Raw genomic sequence first — 20826 nt, 5'->3', positions numbered from 1 at the left:
TGATTTTTTGATATATTTAAAGTTGTTTATTCGCCAATACGTTCTGTTGTTTGAATGTTGTCTTCGGTGTGTTTTATATCCCACTTTTAGGGTGAACGTGACATGATTTCTTATGAAAATTATCTGTACTAAAAGATAAGTATGTTTGTGAGCTTTTCTTTACTAAAACTAACCCTTAAAAGCGTACGCTACTGACATAATCTTGTGACTAATTAGTATAATAAGGGTTACAGTGATTAACTTTGTAAATATACTCGTAGAAACAATAATCCTCATTAATTATGTATAATACAATTACTGAAATTAATGTTTTGTTTCAACTTTGATATAAAATAGTTTGAAAGTTGGAAAGAAATGCTAGAAATTCAACAGCAGTGAATGTTAAGCAGTATAAGTGTGAAAATTAACAATTAGAACAACTTTTCTTCGATATAGATGCTTTTTATTGAAAATTCTTTGGTTTTAACTTAAAAATAAAAGATACTAATTATTTTTTCACCCTAATTTAATTAATATCTCAATACGGAATTAAGAAAAAAACTCCCTTAACTTCACTACAGTGTCTTATAACAAAAATCGTTTTCCTTCTAATTAAATTATCCCAATTTTTAAATAGCTCTCGTTAAGAAGTTTGTTACGTTAATTAATTGCTTTTGATCATAAACAAACAAAAAAAAATTTATTTTATGAAAAAAATATCACAAATTTCAATTAGAAAAACATATAAATCAATATACTTTATAAAATTACCTCTAAATCGTTTTGTATCATCTATTTTGAAACTAGAGGGAGAATTTTTTCAAAAATTTAGAGAAAAATATAATATAAATAAACAAATTTCTAAAATTACCTTGAAATCATTCCAAACTATCTATTTTTAAACTAGAAAGAGAATTTTCACAAAACTCAGATGACACCACTAGATACCACTAAAAACTTTATTTTAGTCTGTTTTTGATATAGCGAGAGTATTTTAAGTAACTTAAATCGTCATTAGATGTCACTAAAAACTTTATTTTAGACTGTTTTTGAACTACGGGGAGCATTTTAAGTAAATAACATCACCACTAGATATCACTAAAAGTTCGCTAGATTGTGAGCAATAATATACTATCCATAATAAAATTATATGGCCCGAAAATAATTTATTACATAATTGAAATAAACAATTTTGTATTTGGAAACGAATGAGAAAATAATTTTTCCCGAAAACCGTTTATATTTTGTATAAAATTCTAACGAAAAATCGGGAATGCGGGAAATTACAAAATGGCCGCTGTTTATTAGAATTCACCCACTTGTTTGATCATAAATTAAAAGTGTTTAATAAAACTGTCTGTGTATTGACCAATCAGGAAGTTACATTATTGCCAACTTAAATTCAAGCTTAACAACAGGTTATAATCTCTCACCAAATTGTAAACAAACCTCACGTTATGTCGAAGTTAGTGAGTTTTTAGGAATAATTTAAATAAAAAACAGAAAATAGATTACGTCGAAGATTGTGTTTAATGTTTTTTTAATTTTATTAATAATATTGGCTAGATCCAGCATCATTGGTAACAAAAAGTATAAATAATTTATTATGAAGATCACTTTAATGTAAGTTTTATAAATCTCTATTTATATCGAACATATTAAGTGTTGAATATTCATTAGTAGTTTGTTTTTTTTTTAAGTAATTACTAATATAATTCCATAATTTTCATTAAAGGTATTATAATTTCTATAATATACAAAATAAGCGTAAATATATTACTTTGTACATAACCTCACTTTATATTTCAAGTATATACGAAGTTCTAAATAAATAAAAATCGTATTTAAGATGTTTGTATTATTTATAATGAAGTGTACAGTGTAAAATTATAGGTAGGTATAAAAACATTTTTATGTTATTAACCTCAGTTTTACGAAAATTATTTTTAAAAAATAAACTTGTTACCATCATATAATCAACTTTTGGTACGGTACGACTACTTTCTTCAAAAAATCTAGTTATTTTTCGTTATAAATATCGTTGTTTAAACAAATTATCAACAGTGATACTTTTAAATTTGCAAAAAAAGTGCCATGTAAAAAATACATAATAATAACGAGTTGATTGAAGGGAACTTACATTTATAATTCAATAATGACACTAAAAAATGTTATAAATGTGAAAACTATTGCAACCTTACTGAATTTATAAACTTTCTAACCTATAGAGAGTAGAATTCAAAGTTATTAATTGTGTGTAATGATCTGTTTCAGCCGGTGCAGTTGACGAAGAAACTTTCATTAAAAGTTTCGAGGACTGTCCAACAGTACAAATATTCTCATTCAGAGAAGTAAGCGAACATTTAAAGAACATACAAGATATCATATCTGACGCGAACAAGGATTGGAATAAGAGAGTAGACGCCGTAAGTAATCGATTTCGATTTCACCCACAAATTTTTCAATATTGATTTTTTAGTTGAAGAAAATAAGGTCGCTATGTATAGCCGGCGCTACGAACCACGAAGAATTTTACGTCGGGTTGAAGAACCTGGAAATACCTTTACAAGGTACATTGAAAGATCTTCGGTCTCAAGTGGTACGGGAGGCTTGCATAACCATATCGTACCTGTCTCAGATATTGAGGAACAAATTCGATAAAACCTCGGAAATGTTGTTGCAACATCTGATAAATCTCATACAGAATTCGGCGAAGGTATGATTATCATTAATTTTATATAAATTAAATTGTTTCCGTTGTTTTTTTATTTTGTAGGTTATGGCGTCTTCGGGTCAAATAACGGTGAAATTTATAATACAGAATATCCACAGCAGTCGTTTGATACCGATTATTACCAGTAATTGTATGAAATCGAAGAGTAAGGAGATCAGGAGGGCTTGTTGCGAATTTTTGGAATTGATATTGACGCAGTGGCCGAAACAACCCCTCGAACGACACATCCCTACGCTTCAAGAAGCAGTTAAAAGTGGTATAGCCGATGCTGATCCAGACGCGCGAGTTAGTTCAAGAAGGTAGGTGAAAATACGTTTTGTGATTTACAGGAAATCTTTGTATTGTTAATTATTTATCTTGAAGGTAACATGTACTTTTCGTACTACACAAATTTATATACTTTTTGTTGCGGAACTTCATTTTTCCAATAAAAGTTTTATCATTCCTTCTAATTTGGTTCCTTATTGTTTCTTTTCAATATTTTTTAGCAGCTTCCTGTACTGCTCAATATTTAACGTTTCGTATCACAGGGATATTAAGAATCTTTTGATTTTTTTTCTGTGGTTTTATTTTTAATTTCGTTTTTTGATATTTATGTTTCGTAGATCGTTTAGTTGCTTCCTTTTTCTCTATTCTACATATTTAACACCATTTTTTGTAAATTTTATAGTAAGTATCCGTAATAGCCTCTTATACTGCCTCTTTATGTTGCGAATCTATAGAGAACTGTCATTTCGGCACCATTTTTTATTTAGATTCTTCATTTTTGTTCTAATGAGGATTTTTGTTACCTTTTCATGCATATTTTCATAATTTACATGTTCATTGCCATTTCTAGCATCTTTTCAGCATTTCTTTTGAAGGAAGTACCCTCACTAGTCCCTTGTACTGCCTCTTTCTTGTAGAAAATATCTCTAATAGCCTCTTAACTGCCTCTTTCTTGTAGGAAGTATTTTAAATAGCCTCTTTCTTGCATGAAAATCTTAACTAGCTACTTTTACTACCTCCTCCTTGTAGGACGATCCTTAATAGCCCCTTAACTGCCTATTTCTTGTAGGAAAACCCTCACTAGCCACTTTAACTGCCTCTTTCTTGTAGGAAGATTCTTAGTAGCCTCTTAACTGCCTGTTTCTTGTAGAACGATTCTTACTAGCCACTTGTACTGTTACTTTCTTGTAGAAAAGATCACTAATAGCCTCTTTACTGCCCCTTTTTAGCAGGAAGATCCTTTCTAGCTACTCTTACTACCTCTTTTTTGTAGGAAGTATCCTTAATAGCCTCTTTACTGCCTCTTTCTTGGAGGAAGTTTCCTTAATAGCCTCGTTACTGCCTCCCTGTTGTAGGAAGATCCTTAATAGCCTCTCGATTGCCTCTTTCTGTATATACAGAACTGTCATTTTATTGTCATTGTAAATTCAGTTGTTTAAATGTGTTCTAGTGAGGCTTTTCTGTTTCCTTTTCATCCTTGTTTTCATAATTTACATGTTCATTACCGTTCCTAGCATTTTTTCAGCATGATTCTGTAGTAATAGCCTCCAGTACTGCCTCTTTTTGTTGTTGAGCTACTCAGAACTGTTATTTCAGCTAGATTTTGAATGCAGATTTTCTAAATATTTTCTTATGGGGCTTTTTAGTTTCCTTGTCATGCATATTATCTCAATCTACAAGTTTAACTCCATTTTTAACACGTTTTCAGCCATTTACTGTAGGAAGTATCCGTAATAGCCTCTCGTACCATCTCTTTTTGTTGTTGAGCTACTCAGAACTGTTATTTCAGCTAGATTTTGAATGCAGCTTTTCTAAATATTTTCTTATGGGGCTTTTTACTTTCCTTGTCATGCATATTATCTCAATCTACAAGTTTAACTCCATTTTTAACACGTTTTCAGCCATTTACTGTAGGAAGTATCCGTAATAGCCTCTCGTACCATCTCTTTTTGTTGTTGAGCTACTCAGAACTGTTATTTCAGCCAGATTTTGAATGTAGCTTTACTAAATATTTTCTTATGGGGCTTTTTAGTTTCCTTGTCATGCATATTATCTCAATCTACAAGTTTAACTCCATTTTTAACACGTTTTCAGCCATTTACTGTAGGAAGTATCCGTAATAGCCTCTCGTACCATCTCTTTTTGTTGTTGAGCTACTCAGAACTGTTATTTCAGCCAGATTTTGAATGTAGCTTTACTAAATATTTTCTTATGGGGCTTTTTAGTTTCCTTGTCATGCATATTATCTCAATCTACAAGTTTAACTCCATTTTTAACACGTTTTCAGCCATTTACTGTAGGAAGTATCCGTAATAGCCTCTCGTACCATCTCTTTTTGTTATTGAGCTACTCAAAACTGTTATTTCAGCTAGATTTTGAATGCAGCTTATCTAAATATTTTCTTATGGGGCTTTTTACTTTCCTTGTCATGCATATTATCTCAATCTACAAGTTTAACTCCATTTTTAACACGTTTTCAGCCATTTACTGTAGGAAGTATCCGTAATAGCCTCTCGTACCATCTCTTTTTGTTGTTGAGCTACTCAGAACTGTTATTTCAGCTAGATTTTGAATGCAGCTTATCTAAATATTTTCTTATGGGGCTTTTTACTTTCCTTGTCATGCATATTATCTCAATCTACAAGTTTAACTCCATTTTTAACACGTTTTCAGCCATTTACTGTAGGAAGTATCCGCAATAGCCTCTCGTACCATCTCTTTTTGTTATTGAGCTACTCAAAACTTTTCATTTTAGTTCTATTTTGTATTTAGTTTCTCTAAAACACCTTTTTAGCATTTTCTTGTACGGAAAATCTTGTACTGTCATTCCAGTTCCATTTTGACTCAAAATTTTCCAATTTCCATCCATATTTGGTTTAGTTTTTGAATTTTATATTGTTTTCTTTCCGTAACTAATATCTCCATTTTTATTTTTTTATCTTTACTACCTCATTTTTACTTTATATCATCATTTTTAGAGCATTTAAAGGTTTCAAAGAACATTTCCCGGATCAAGCTGAACACCTAGTCCAATCGCTGGATCCTAGTTATAGAAGAGCCTTACACGGTGAAGGAATGTCAGCCAGTTCGTCCCACAGCAATATAGCTAGCGGTTTCAAAACGCCCAAAGCGTCTTATAGATCTGCCACGCACAGCGGAACAGGTAAAAATTATCATTCGTCGTAATTATCACGTGGAAATGTAACCCCCTAAATTTTTTCCTCACGCTGCTTTTACGGAAAACAGGCAGTACGGAAAATTTGTCTGTCATTAATAGCGGTTTACACAGAGTACCATCTTTACCTCGTAGCTACAGACAACGTAGCGGTATACCGGTACTTTCCAAAGATAGTACGTACAATAAAATCACACAACGTTCTGTATCTAAAAAAAATAATATACGAGGTGTTTAAATAAAGTTTATTTTTCAGATTCGGTTAGTAAGGGTTTCAGAAGTAATTCGGCGATCGATTTGCAAGCCGCCCAAAGGGCCAAAGCTAGGGCTCAATATTCCGCTATAGCCAGAAATAAAATTCAATTCGGTACAGCTAGTTTACGTAAGTTTGTTGAAGTATATTCAGCGGCATGGTGTAATTCTTTTATATATCGAATCAATTATTCCAAAAAAACTAACTTTTGTTCGAAAGAAATAATTATTTATACCAATTAGTAGATGATTGGAACGTTTTGAAAGTAATTGTGTCCCCAAAAAGAACTGCTTCCGATACAAGTCCATCTATAGCCGACCTTTCAGTACCAGGATCTATTTTATCGCTTCTCTTCTCTACACAATTTGCTATTATCAATCTTTTTTTTACCTGAGCTTTCCAAGGTAGCAATGTACCGAAAGGAACAAAGTTCTGGAAGACTAAAACCAATTCAAATACTTGTGACTTCCATCAGAGCTGCTCTTATTACTAGATCACATTTATTCTGTCCTCTAGATCCAGTATTTGTGCTAGATCTTCCTCTTTCTTCCACAATCTCCATTCGACAATTATAACTAGACCGAAGATCCTCTCTGTCCTGTTAAGGTGTGTCCCAAGGGACTTCCAGGATTAAAGTTACAAGATTTAATCCTGTTCTGGAAGAATTAACTTGATGTAAAACTCATTCGAATCCTACTGCTCTCTATCAGAGCTGCTGTAGTCTCTAGAATACCTTCAGTTCGCTCTCTAGGTCCAGTATCTGTGTCTTGAGGAAGTTAGATCCTTGGTTATCTTCCTCTTTCTCCCAGAACTTCCATTTGGCAGTTATAACTAGACCTAAGATTCTTTCTGACTTGTAAGAAAGTCCGTTAACGAGGAGATAGTCTATTCTTCTTTCTCCCGGCTTTCTCTTGGCCTTTTACTAAATGGTTATTCAGCGACTGAATGTTCTGGAGAAGTTGTGGGCTACTGATTGACTATAAAAGTATGAGAAAGAGGAATACCAAAAATAAAAGTCAATTACAAACTTGAATTTCTGTAATTCCTTAATTTCTTGGAATAAATAATGGAAATCCTGTACGTTACCAGTGTTGGAAAGAATGCCGGAAAAGAAATCAAGTGAAAAGCCGAATGGAAAGGTTGAATACCAACTATTTTAGTTCGATTCTGACTCAGAAAATCACATCAAGTTGATGTTTTGACCATTTTAGCTCGTTTCTAACTCAGAAAAGCACACCCCTACAACGTTTTAACTGTTTAAGCGCCTTTCTGACTCAAAAAATCACATCAAGTTAATGTTTTAACTCTTTTAGCTTGTTTCTAACTCAGAAAAGCACACCCCTACAACGTTTTAACTGTTTAAGCTCCTTTCTGACTCAAAAAATCACATCAAGTTAATGTTTTAACTCTTTCAGCTCGATTATGACTCAGAAAATCACATCCCCTTAACGTTTCAATATCTTTAGTTTGATTCTGACTCAGAAAATCACATCAAGTTGATGTTTTGACCATTTTAGCTTGTTTCTAACTCAGAAAAGCACATTCCTACAACGTTTTAACTGTTTAAGCGCCTTTCTGAATCAAAAAATCACATCAAGTTAATGTTTTAACTCTTTTAGCTCGATTCTGACTCAGAAAATCACATCCCCTCAACGTTTCAATACCTTTAGTTTGATTCTGACTCAGAAAATCACACATCAAGTTGATGTTTTGACCATTTTAGCTCGTTTCTAACTCAGAAAAGCACATTCCTACAACGTTTTAACTGTTTAAGCGCCTTTCTGAATCAAAAAATTACATCAAGTTAATGTTTTAACTCTTTCAGCTCGATTCTGACTCAGAAAATCACATCAAGTTGATGTTTTGACCATTTTAGCTTGTTTCTAACTCAGAAAAGCACATTCCTACAACGTTTTAACTGTTTAAGCGCCTTTCTGACTCAAAAAATCACATCAAGTTAATGTTTTAACACTTTCAGCTCGATTATGACTCAGAAAATCACATCCCCTTGACGTTTCAATACCTTTAGTTTGATTCTGACTCAGAAAATCACATCAAGTTGATGTTTTGACCATTTTAGCTCGTTTCTAACTCAGAAAAGCACACCCCTACAACGTTTTAACTGTTTAAGCGCCTTTCTGACTCAAAAAATCACATCAAGTTAATGTTTTGACCATTTTAGCTCGTTTCTAACTCAGAAAAGCACACCCCTACAACGTTTTAACTGTTTAAGCGCCTTTCTGACTCAAAAAATCACATCAAGTTAATGTTTTAACTCTTTCAGCTCGATTATGACTCAGAAAATCACATCCCCTTAACGTTTCAATACCTTTAGTTTGATTCTGACTCAGAAAATCACATCAAGTTGATGTTTTGACCATTTTAGCTCGTTTCTAACTCAGAAAAGCACACCCCTACAACGTTTTAACTGTTTAAGCGCCTTTCTGACTCAAAAAATCACATCAAGTTAATGTTTTAACTCTTTCAGCTCGATTATGACTCAGAAAATCACATCCCCTTAACGTTTCAATACCTTTAGTTTGATTCTGACTCAGAAAATCACATCAAGTTGATGTTTTGACCATTTTAGCTCGTTTCTAACTCAGAAAAGCACACCCCTACAACGTTTTAACTGTTTAAGCGCCTTTCTGACTCAAAAAATCACATCAAGTTAATGTTTTAACTCTTTCAGCTCGATTATGACTCAGAAAATCACATCCCCTTAACGTTTCAATACCTTTAGTTTGATTCTGACTCAGAAAATCACATCAAGTTGATGTTTTGACCATTTTAGCTCGTTTCTAACTCAGAAAAGTACACCCCTACAACGTTTTAACTGTTTAAGCTCCTTTCTGACTCAAAAAATCACATCAAGTTAATGTTTTAACTCTTTCAGCTCGATTCTGACTCAGAAAATCACATCAAGTTGATGTTTTGACCATTTTAGCTCGTTTCTAACTCAGAAAAGCACACCCCTACAACGTTTTAACTGTTTAAGCGCCTTTCTGACTCAAAAAATCACATCAAGTTAATGTTTTAACTCTTTCAGCTCGATTATGACTCAGAAAATCACATCCCCTTAACGTTTCAATACCTTTAGTTTGATTCTGACTCAGAAAATCACATCAAGTTGATGTTTTGACCATTTTAGCTTGTTTCTAACTCAGAAAAGCACATCCCTACAACGTTTTAACTGTTTAAGCGCCTTTCTGACTCAAAAAATCACATCAAGTTAATGTTTTAACTCTTTCAGCTCGATTCTGACTCAGAAAATCACATCCCCTCAACGTTTCAATACCTTTAGTTTGATTCTGACTCAGAAAATCACATCAAGTTGATGTTTTGACCATTTTAGCTTGTTTCTAACTCAGAAAAGCACATTCCTACAACGTTTTAACTGTTTAAGCGCCTTTCTGACTCAGAAAATCACATCAAGTTGATGTTTTGACCATTTTAGCTCGTTTCTAACTCAGAAAAGTACACCCCTACAACGTTTTAACTGTTTAAGCGCCTTTCTGACTCAAAAAATCACATCAAGTTAATGTTTTAACTCTTTCAGCTCGATTCTGACTCAGAAAATCACATCCCCTCAACGTTTCAATACCTTTAGTTTGATTCTGACTCAGAAAATCACATCAAGTTGATGTTTTGACCATTTTAGCTTGTTTCTAACTCAGAAAAGCACATTCCTACAACGTTTTAACTGTTTAAGCGCCTTTCTGACTCAGAAAATCACATCAAGTTGATGTTTTGACCATTTTAGCTCGTTTCTAACTCAGAAAAGTACACCCCTACAACGTTTTAACTGTTTAAGCGCCTTTCTGACTCAAAAAATCACATCAAGTTAATGTTTTAACTCTTTCAGCTCGATTCTGACTCAGAAAATCACATCCCCTCAACGTTTCAATACCTTTAGTTTGATTCTGACTCAGAAAATCACATCAAGTTGATGTTTTGACCATTTTAGCTTGTTTCTAACTCAGAAAAGCACATTCCTACAACGTTTTAACTGTTTAAGCGCCTTTCTGACTCAAAAAATCACATCAAGTTAATGTTGTAACTCTTTTAGCTTGTTTCTAACTCAGAAAAGCACATCCCTACAACGTTTTAACTGTTTAAGCGCCTTTCTGACTCAAAAAATCACATCAAGTTAATGTTTTAACTCTTTCAGCTCGATTCTGACTCAGAAAATCACATCCCCTCAACGTTTCAATACCTTTAGTTTGATTCTGACTCAGAAAATCACATCAAGTTGATGTTTTGACCATTTTAGCTTGTTTCTAACTCAGAAAAGCACATTCCTACAACGTTTTAACTGTTTAAGCGCCTTTCTGACTCAGAAAATCACATCAAGTTGATGTTTTGACCATTTTAGCTCGTTTCTAACTCAGAAAAGTACACCCCTACAACGTTTTAACTGTTTAAGCGCCTTTCTGACTCAAAAAATCACATCAAGTTAATGTTTTAACTCTTTCAGCTCGATTCTGACTCAGAAAATCACATCCCCTCAACGTTTCAATACCTTTAGTTTGATTCTGACTCAGAAAATCACATCAAGTTGATGTTTTGACCATTTTAGCTTGTTTCTAACTCAGAAAAGCACATTCCTACAACGTTTTAACTGTTTAAGCGCCTTTCTGACTCAAAAAATCACATCAAGTTAATGTTGTAACTCTTTTAGCTTGTTTCTAACTCAGAAAAGCACATCCCTACAACGTTTTAACTGTTTAAGCGCCTTTCTGACTCAAAAAATCACATCAAGTTAATGTTTTAACTCTTTCAGCTCGATTATGACTCAGAAAATCACATCCCCTTGACGTTTCAATACCTTTAGTTTGATTCTGACTCAGAAAATCACATCAAGTTGATGTTTTGACCATTTTAGCTTGTTTCTAACTTAGAAAAGCATATCCTACTGACATTTCAACTACTTTAGCTCGATTTTGACTCAGAAAATCACATCATCTTAACATTTAATCTCTTTTAGCTCTCTAATTGATATTGCAATCTTTTTAATTCGTTTCCTACTCAGAAAATAACATCCAGTTAATGTTTCAACTCTTTGAACTCGTTTTCCACTCAGAAAAGCACATTTCTTCCAACGTTTCAACTCTTTAAGCGCCTTTCTGACTCAAAAAATCACATCTAGTTGATATTTCAATCATTTTAGGTCCCCACTGTCTCAGAAAACCACATCCTCTCAACGTTTAAATACTTTTAGCTCTCTTCTGCCTCAAAAAATCACACCCCCATAACGTTCCAACTATTTTAGCTCTTTTTTGACTCAGAAAATCATATCCCCGTAACGTTTCAGCCCTTTTAGCTTTTTTCTGACTCAGAAAACCACTTCCTTTCAATGTTTCAACTGTTTTAGCTCTTTTCTGACTCAGAAAACCACTTCCCTTTAATGTTTCAACTGTTTTAGCTCGATTTTGAGTCAGAAAATCACATCCAGTTGATATTTCAACCTTTTTAGGTCCCCACTGTTTCAGAAAACCACATCCTCTCAACGTTTAAATACTTTTAGCTCTCTTCTGCCTCAAAAAATCACACCCCCATAACGTTCCAACTATTTTATCTCTTTTCTGACTCAGAAAATCACATCCAGTTGATATTTCAACCTTTTTAGCTTGTTTTTGAGCAATAAAATCACATCAAGCTAAATTTTCAACTTGTATTAACTTCGAAACAATTTTATGTTGAAAGTTTTGTGGTTTATTGCTTTCGAAACCTTTCAATCAAATTTAAAAATTATCCATTGAGTCATACCGATAGATATTTTTTTGTTCATCGATATTTATAAAAAAAAAACGTTTTTTTTTTATAATTTTTTGCATTTAAAATATTAACACAATTAATGGTAAAGCCCTTTAATGTCTTATTTAGTATTTTATTTAATTTTCTTTTTATATAAAAATATCTATCGGATTGTGAAGTATCATTCGCTTGTTTTTTTTTATACTAAATCGATTTGCTTTTTTTCCATGTGTGACATTAGAAGGTGAAGTAGCTCAACAAGGTACTTGGTACTTAATATATTCATTTCAAAACCAGCTCGCAGTAATTTTTATATCGTTAATTGGACGTTTTGTGTATGTTGATCTTTATCGAAATCAAAATTTCGAATTTCGATGAGCCTCCAAGCGTTTTGAGTCGATTTGTACGCAATTTTTTTTAATAATATATAATTATTAATAATCAAATTATTACTTACATAAAATTATTAATATAACATTTATTTTCTCGTATTAATTTGTTTTATTTAAAAAAAAAAATTACTGCGAACTAATCATGACATTCAACTTTGTCAAAATTTAATTTTTGTTTTTATCAAAAATTCATTTTCAAATAAAGTATTAAATCATTTCTATTAGCATTAAATATTGCAGTGGGAGCTAGTCCGGTACTGCGGTTTGTTTACTTGAAGTAACTTGACGGGTTCGTTCGAGAATGTAAACAAACAGCAGGACCGGTTCGGTTCGGATCGACTCTGTCGACGAATTACCAAAATCGCCAAATATTTTTGAATTCTGAAATTTTTATTATGATATAGATTGATTTTATTAACAAAGTTGAAAGTTGTTAATGTTGCTTATCATGAAACTGACTTCGTCTTGACTACATTTTTTTGTATAGTTTATTCATCAGAAAATTTCAAACAATAAAACGAAAATTTTTTTTGTTAATAGTTTTCAAGTTTTGATCCACCTGTTATTTTAAACAATTCCCTTTTTGCTGATCTTTATCTATACAGGGTGACCTATATTATATTCTGTAAATATTTTGTGTTATATTCCCGAATATGTGGAAAATTTTCTCGTATTCACGTTTTTCTTTATTTGTATAAATTATATTGTATATTTGTATAAATTACTACGATATCAACACAACCCTTAAAATTATCAAAATTTTATCACGATTGTGTTAAAAATAAATAATAAAAAGTATTAAGCTTATGAACCAGTCCGGTACTGCGGTTTGTTTACTAGACGTATGTTAATTGGTTCGCTCGAAAATGTAAACAAACCGCAGGACCGGACTAGCTCGGACGGTCCCATCGACAAATTATTGATAAAACTGAAATGAAACTGAAACTTTGGTTATGAAATTATTTTGTTATAGATCATTCAATAATTTGAATTCCATACAGAGTGACCTATGTTATATTTCTCGAATATTTTTCATTTTCTCCCCAAATATATGGAAAACTCGTACTTTTACACATTTTTCTTCATTTGTTCTAATTCTCTAGTACCACCCCTTTGTACATAAAAAATAACGTTGCTGCGAGAGAGAAACTTGTAAATTTTACAAAATTTTATGCCATTTGTGTTGAAAAATTATTTTTAAATGGTTCAAAATATTTGTCAGTTTTCTTTTAAGCGAGTCCGGTACTGCGGTTCGTTTACTAGACGTATGTTGACTGGTTCGCTCAAGAATGTAAACAAACCGCAGGACCGGACTAGCTCGGACGGTCCCGTCGACAAATTATTGATAAAACTGAAATGAAACTGAAACTTTGGTTATGAAATTATTTTGTTATAGATCATTCAATAATTTGAATTCCATACAGAGTGACCTATGTTATATTTCTCGAATATTTTTCATTTTCTCCCCAAATATATGGAAAACTCGTACTTTTACACATTTTTCTTCATTTGTTCTAATTCTCTAGTACCACCCCTTTGTACATAAAAAATAACGTTGCTGCGAGAGAGAAACTTGTAAATTTTACAAAATTTTATGCCATTTGTGTTGAAAAATTATTTTTAAATGGTTCAAAATATTTGTCAGTTTTCTTTTAAGCGAGTCCGGTACTGCGGTTCGTTTACTAGACGTATGTTGACTGGTTCGCTCAAGAATGTAAACAAACCGCAGGACCGGACTAGCTCGGACGGTCCCGTCGACAAATTATTGATAAAACTGAAATGAAACTGAAACTTTGGTTATAAAATTATTTTGTTATAGATCATTCAATGATTTTTTTAATGATTTGAATTCCATACAGAGTGACCTATACTATAATTCTCGAATATTTTTCATTTTATCCCGAAATATATGGAAAACTCGTACTTTTATACATTTTTCTTCATTTGTTGTAATTCTCTAGTACCACTTCTTTTTACATAAAAAATAACGTTGCTGCGAGAGAGAAACTTGAAATTTTACAAAATTTTACGCCATTTGTGTTGAAAAATTATTTTTAAATGGTTCAAAATATTTGTCAGTTTTCTTTTAAGCGAGTCCGGTACTGCGGTTCGTTTACTAGACGTATGTTGACTGGTCCGCTCAAGATTGTAAACAAACCGCAGGACCGGACTAGCTCGGACGGTCCCGTCGACAAATTACTGATAAAACTGAAACTTTGGTTATGAAATTATTTTGTTATAGATCATTCAATGATTTTTTTAATGATTTGAATTCCATACAGAGTGACCTATACTATAATTCTCGAATATTTTTCATTTTATCCCGAAATATATGGAAAACTCGTACTTTTATACATTTTTCTTCATTTGTTGTAATTCTCTAGTACCACTTCTTTTTACATAAAAAATAACGTTGCTGCGAGAGAGAAACTTGTAAATTTTACAAAATTTTATGCCATTTGTGTTGAATAATTATTTTTAAATGGTTCAAAATATTTGTCAATTTTCTTTTAAGCGAGTCCGGTACTGCGGTTCGTTTACTAGACGTATGTTGACTGGTTCGCTCAAGAATGTAAACAAACCGCAGGACCGGACTAGCTCGGACGGTCCCGTCGACAAATTATTGATAAAACTGAAATGAAACTGAAACTTTGGTTATAAAATTATTTTGTTATAGATCATTCAATGATTTTTTTAATGATTTGAATTCCATACAGAGTGACCTATACTATAATTCTCGAATATTTTTCATTTTATCCCGAAATATATGGAAAACTCGTACTTTTATACATTTTTCTTCATTTGTTGTAATTCTCTAGTACCACTTCTTTTTACATAAAAAATAACGTTGCTGCGAGAGAGAAACTTGAAATTTTACAAAATTTTACGCCATTTGTGTTGAAAAATTATTTTTAAATGGTTCAAAATATTTGTCAGTTTTCTTTTAAGCGAGTCCGGTACTGCGGTTCGTTTACTAGACGTATGTTGACTGGTTCGCTCAAGATTGTAAACAAACCGCAGGACCGGACTAGCTCGGACGGTCCCGTCGACAAATTATTGATAAAACTGAAATGAAACTGAAACTTTGGTTATAAAATTATTTTGTTATAGATCATTCAATGATTTTTTTAATGATTTGAATTCCATACAGAGTGACCTATACTATAATTCTCGAATATTTTTCATTTTATCCCGAAATATATGGAAAACTCGTACTTTTATACATTTTTCTTCATTTGTTGTAATTCTCTAGTACCACTTCTTTTTACATAAAAAATAACGTTGCTGCGAGAGAGAAACTTGAAATTTTACAAAATTTTACGCCATTTGTGTTGAAAAATTATTTTTAAATGGTTCAAAATATTTGTCAGTTTTCTTTTAAGCGAGTCCGGTACTGCGGTTCGTTTACTAGACGTATGTTGACTGGTTCGCTCAAGATTGTAAACAAACCGCAGGACCGGACTAGCTCGGACGGTCCCGTCGACAAATTATTGATAAAACTGAAATGAAACTGAAACTTTGGTTATAAAATTATTTTGTTATAGATCATTCAATGATTTTTTTAATGATTTGAATTCCATACAGAGTGACCTATACTATAATTCTCGAATATTTTTCATTTTATCCCGAAATATATGGAAAACTCGTACTTTTATACATTTTTCTTCATTTGTTGTAATTCTCTAGTACCACTTCTTTTTACATAAAAAATAACGTTGCTGCGAGAGAGAAACTTGAAATTTTACAAAATTTTACGCCATTTGTGTTGAAAAATTATTTTTAAATGGTTCAAAATATTTGTCAGTTTTCTTTTAAGCGAGTCCGGTACTGCGGTTCGTTTACTAGACGTATGTTGACTGGTTCGCTCAAGATTGTAAACAAACCGCAGGACCGGACTAGCTCGGACGGTCCCGTCGACAAATTATTGATAAAACTGAAATGAAACTGAAACTTTGGTTATGAAATTATTCCGGTCTAGCTCGGATGGTTTTGTCGACGAATTATCAGAAAAACTAAAATTTTTCAAATTCTAAAACTTTGATTATGAAATTATTTTGTTATAGATCATTTAATGATTTTTTTTAATTATATAAATTCTATTCTGGGTGTCCTATACTATATTTCTCGAATATTTTTCATTTTATCCCCAAATATATGAAAGACTGTTTCGTGTTCACATTTTTCTTTATTTGTATCAATTCTATATTATCGCCCCCCTTTTTATATGAAATTTCTGCGAGAGTTATATAACTTGAATTTATTACGCCATTTGTATTGAAAATTTATTTTCAAATGGCAGAGTAGACTTTTTAAGCCAGTCCGGTACTGCGGTTTGTTTACTGGAAGTAACTTGACAAGTGACAGATTCGTCGGAGAATGTAAACAAACAGCAGGACCGGACTAGCTCGGACGGTTCCGTCGACGATTTATCAAAAAAATTTTCAAATTTTAAAACTTTGAATTGGAATTGAAAATTGAAAACAAATATATAATAAACTATACAAAATTTTAAGTTGAGACTTACCGAGGGAGTTTAATGGAAAAATTTAACAGCTTTTCTACCTTATGGTACATTTTTTAGACCCCAAAAAATATTTTTTTTTCCTTTAAACCACCCTCTTATCAATGATGCATTTTGCTTATGCAGTTATCATCCAATTTTCGAATCTATTCAAAAAGGGGACGTAAATTTCATTCGGTACGTAAACCAAAAATATCGAAATGAAAATTTTTTGCAATATTCCATCAAAAACTACTGAAATTTCAATACAAAATATGAAAATTGAATTTTTTATTGTTGAAAAAATTTGTTTCTCCTTTTTTTCTGTTTTTGGGTACGTTCCACTCGATTCCCATACTATTTCTAATGGTCCAGTTAACCGTATCCATCAAACTACCATATTATGAGCATCCAACGCTCAAAATGTGCGTTCCAACCATAACTTCACGTTAATAAAATCAAAATTTCAACTGTAGTTAAGTGGAACGTACCTCTAGATGAATAATTGACTTTTTCATACATATTTTGTTCCGGATATTACAGCAAGGCCTAAAAGAGCACCGGATCCGGTGGTGACTTCGTCTCCGGAACGCATGAGCAGAACCAGAAACCGCAATTCACAATCCCAACGTAAATATCTATATTCTCATCGAACTGTCATTTTACTGTCTCATTTTTTTTTTTTGATTTTTTTTAGCGACCAGTCGATCAGGTTCCCCGAATTCCCGATTGGGGTACATGTATCACAGGGTCACCGATCACGAATCCTCTCCCCGACCGAGGAAACTATCATCCGGCATACCAAGATCGACTCAAGGCTCCAGGGATACGTCGAGGGAAACCAGTCCGAATAGAAGTTTGAATCGATTCAGGAGAGCCGGCGACAGACCGCCTCCGAGTCCCGCTTCCAGACCGGTATTGGCGCAGAAAATATTGCAACAGAGCAGGGAAGCGGAAAATGCTCTGGCGGACGTTTTCGTAAGTAAAAAAAAAAAAAAGTACATGTACGTGTACGCGAATCGGTATGGCTACGTTAACTAGTTCGGGAACGTTATCGTTGTGGGATCGTGGCAATCGAACGCCGAACTTTATCGTATGCGTTCCAAGCTTTCGGATAACTGACTTCGTTCGTCATCGGGTACCGGAATTATAGTCGAAACGTAACTTTGTATATATTTAGATGAAAATTTGAAAATTGGTTCTCAAAAAACGGTCATAACATACTGTAAATGGGTTGTAAAAAACAATTATTGGTAATTTGTGCCCGGCGCGTCCACCAAATTTTAGCTTAATCCTACTTATCCTAAATCTGACCTAATCCTACTTATTTTGAACCAAACCTAATCCTACTCATTTTAGAACTAGCTTAATCCTACTTATCTTAAGTCTGACCTAATCTTACTTATTTTGAACCTAACCTAAACCTACTTATTTTAGACCTAACCTAATCCTACTCATTTTAAAATTAGCTTAATCCTACTTATCCTAAATCTGACCTAATCCTACTTATTTTAAACCAAACATAATCCTACTCATTTTAGAACTAGCTTAATCCTACTTATCTTAAGTCTGACCTAATCTTACTTATTTTGAACCAAACCTAATCCTACTCATTTTAGAACTAGCTTAATCCTACTTATCTTAAGTCTGACCTAATCTTACTTATTTTGAACCAAACCTAATCCTACTCATTTTAGAACTAGCTTAATCCTACTTATCTTAAGTCTGACCTAATCTTACTTATTTTAAACCAAACCCAAACCTACTTATTTTAGACCTAACCTAATCCTACTCATTTTAAAATTAGCTTAATCCTACTTATCCTAAATCTGACCTAATCCTACTTATTTTAAACCAAACCTAATCCTACTCATTTTAGAACTAGCTTAATCCTACTTATCTTAAGTCTGACCTAATCTTACTTATTTTAAACCAAACCCAAACCTACTTATTTTAGACCTAACCTAATCCTACTCATTTTAAAATTAGCTTAATCCTACTTATCCTAAATCTGACCTAATCTTACTTATTTTGAACCAAACCTAATCCTACTCATTTTAGAACTAGCTTAATCCTACTTATCTTAAGTCTGACCTAATCTTACTTATTTTGAACCAAACCTAATCCTACTCATTTTAGAACTAGCTTAATCCTACTTATCTTAAGTCTGACCTAATCTTACTTATTTTGAACCAAACCTAATCCTACTCATTTTAGAACTAGCTTAATCCTACTTATCTTAAGTCTGACCTAATCTTACTTATTTTAAACCAAACCCAAACCTACTTATTTTAGACCTAACCTAATCCTACTCATTTTAAAATTAGCTTAATCCTACTTATCCTAAATCTGACCTAATCCTACTTATTTTAAACCAAACCTAATCCTACTCATTTTAGAACTAGCTTAATCCTACTTATCTTAAGTCTGACCTAATCTTACTTATTTTAAACCAAACCCAAACCTACTTATTTTAGACCTAACCTAATCCTACTCATTTTAAAATTAGCTTAATCCTACTTATCCTAAATCTGACCTAATCTTACTTATTTTGAACCAAACCTAATCCTACTCATTTTAGAACTAGCTTAATCCTACTTATCTTAAGTCTGACCTAATCTTACTTATTTTAAACCAAACCCAAACCTACTTATTTTAGACCTAACCTAATCCTACTCATTTTAAAATTAGCTTAATCCTACTTATCCTAAATCTGACCTAATCCTACTTATTTTAAACCAAACATAATCCTACTCATTTTAAAACTAGCTTAATCCTACTTATCTTAAATCTGACCTAACCCTACTTATTTTGAACCAAACCTAATCCTACTCATTTTAGAACTAGCTTAATCCTACTTATCTTAAGTCTGACCTAATCTTACTTATTTTAAACCAAACCCAAACCTACTTATTTTAGACCTAACCTAATCCTACTCATTTTAAAATTAGCTTAATCCTACTTATCCTAAATCTGACCTAATCCTACTTATTTTGCAACAGAGCAGGGAAGCGGAAAATGCTCTGGCGGACGTTTTCGTAAGTAAAAAAAAAAAACGTACATGTACGTGTACGCGAATCGGTATGGCTACGTTAACTAGTTCGGGAACGTTATCGTTGTGGGATCGTGGCAATCGAACGCCGAACTTTATCGTATGCGTTCCAAGCTTTCGGACGAGTCCCCGTCGTGGAGGAGTATTAATAAAAACTGTTCGATCGCCACAATCCCGCAACATTAGCGTTTATATAAATGAATTATTTTGTGGTTATTTATCGTTTCAGAATTCGTCCGATCACTATAGAGGCACTAGAAAGAATATAAGATCGGTGGATAATCAATCAGATGAATCGGAAACATCTAGCGTATGTTCGGAGAGGTCTGAGAGATCTTTTGATTCGTTTAGAAGACCTTGCGATGTAAGTTTGATTTTTATCGAAGGGACAATATTTATTTCATTAAATATAAAATTCTGACGTCGTTTTTCCCCTTAATTCCGACTAAATCTGTACACTTTTTTTTTACAAATTCCTTTTCTTTCCTCTTCGTGTCCAACTTTTAATAGAGAATCCCGTGTCCTAAATTATTATTGTGGGTTTCTTAGAAAATTAAAGAATATTTGTTGGCTGCTTAGTCTTATAGGTTCAGTGACGAAAAAAAGAAGAATAAATTAACCTCTTTATATTATTATTTATAATGGAAAATAATCATTTTGTTCAGTATGTTGGATCATTTTTAGTTTCGCGGTTTTTTTGGTTCTAGAAAATCGATTTCGATGAAATTTTTTTTAAATTCATTTAATTATGTACGACAAAAACTAACTTTACTTAATTCTACTTATTTTAAATCTAACTTAATCCTACTTATCTTCAATCTGGCCTAATCCTACTCATTTTAGGACTTGCTTAATCCTACTTATCTTAAATCTGAACTAATCCTACTTATTTTAGACCTAACCTAACTCTAGTTATTGTAAACCTAACTTATTTCAAACCAAACCTAATCCTACTAATTTTAAAACTAGCTTAATCCTACTTATCTTAAATCTGA

At 32.5% G+C, this 20826-nt stretch overlaps 1 protein-coding gene across 9 annotated transcripts in view; it reads left to right on the top strand.

The window, feature by feature from the left end:
• LOC130446094 (CLIP-associating protein) overlaps positions 1–20826 on the top strand; it is a 41369-nt gene that overhangs the window by 5485 nt on the left and 15058 nt on the right. For 4 of the 9 annotated variants that reach the window (XM_056782149.1, XM_056782152.1, XM_056782153.1 and 1 more), the window contains 9 exons: positions 2254–2405; positions 2459–2695; positions 2756–3012; positions 5680–5864; positions 6133–6258; positions 12128–12148; positions 17323–17409; positions 17477–17757; positions 20061–20195. In XM_056782149.1, coding sequence (XP_056638127.1) covers positions 2254–2405; positions 2459–2695; positions 2756–3012; positions 5680–5864; positions 6133–6258; positions 12128–12148; positions 17323–17409; positions 17477–17757; positions 20061–20195 — 1481 coding nt within the window. The remainder of the gene's footprint in view (positions 1–2253; positions 2406–2458; positions 2696–2755; positions 3013–5679; positions 5865–6132; positions 6259–12127; positions 12149–17322; positions 17410–17476; positions 17758–20060; positions 20196–20826) is intronic. The other 5 variants (XM_056782155.1, XM_056782157.1, XM_056782154.1 and 2 more) reach the window with 2 other exon arrangements.

This window comes from Diorhabda sublineata, chromosome 6 (genome assembly GCF_026230105.1).
Source record: "Diorhabda sublineata isolate icDioSubl1.1 chromosome 6, icDioSubl1.1, whole genome shotgun sequence".
Classification (NCBI taxonomy): domain Eukaryota; kingdom Metazoa; phylum Arthropoda; class Insecta; order Coleoptera; family Chrysomelidae; genus Diorhabda; species Diorhabda sublineata.
This window is presented reverse-complemented; position numbering and strand designations above follow the sequence as displayed.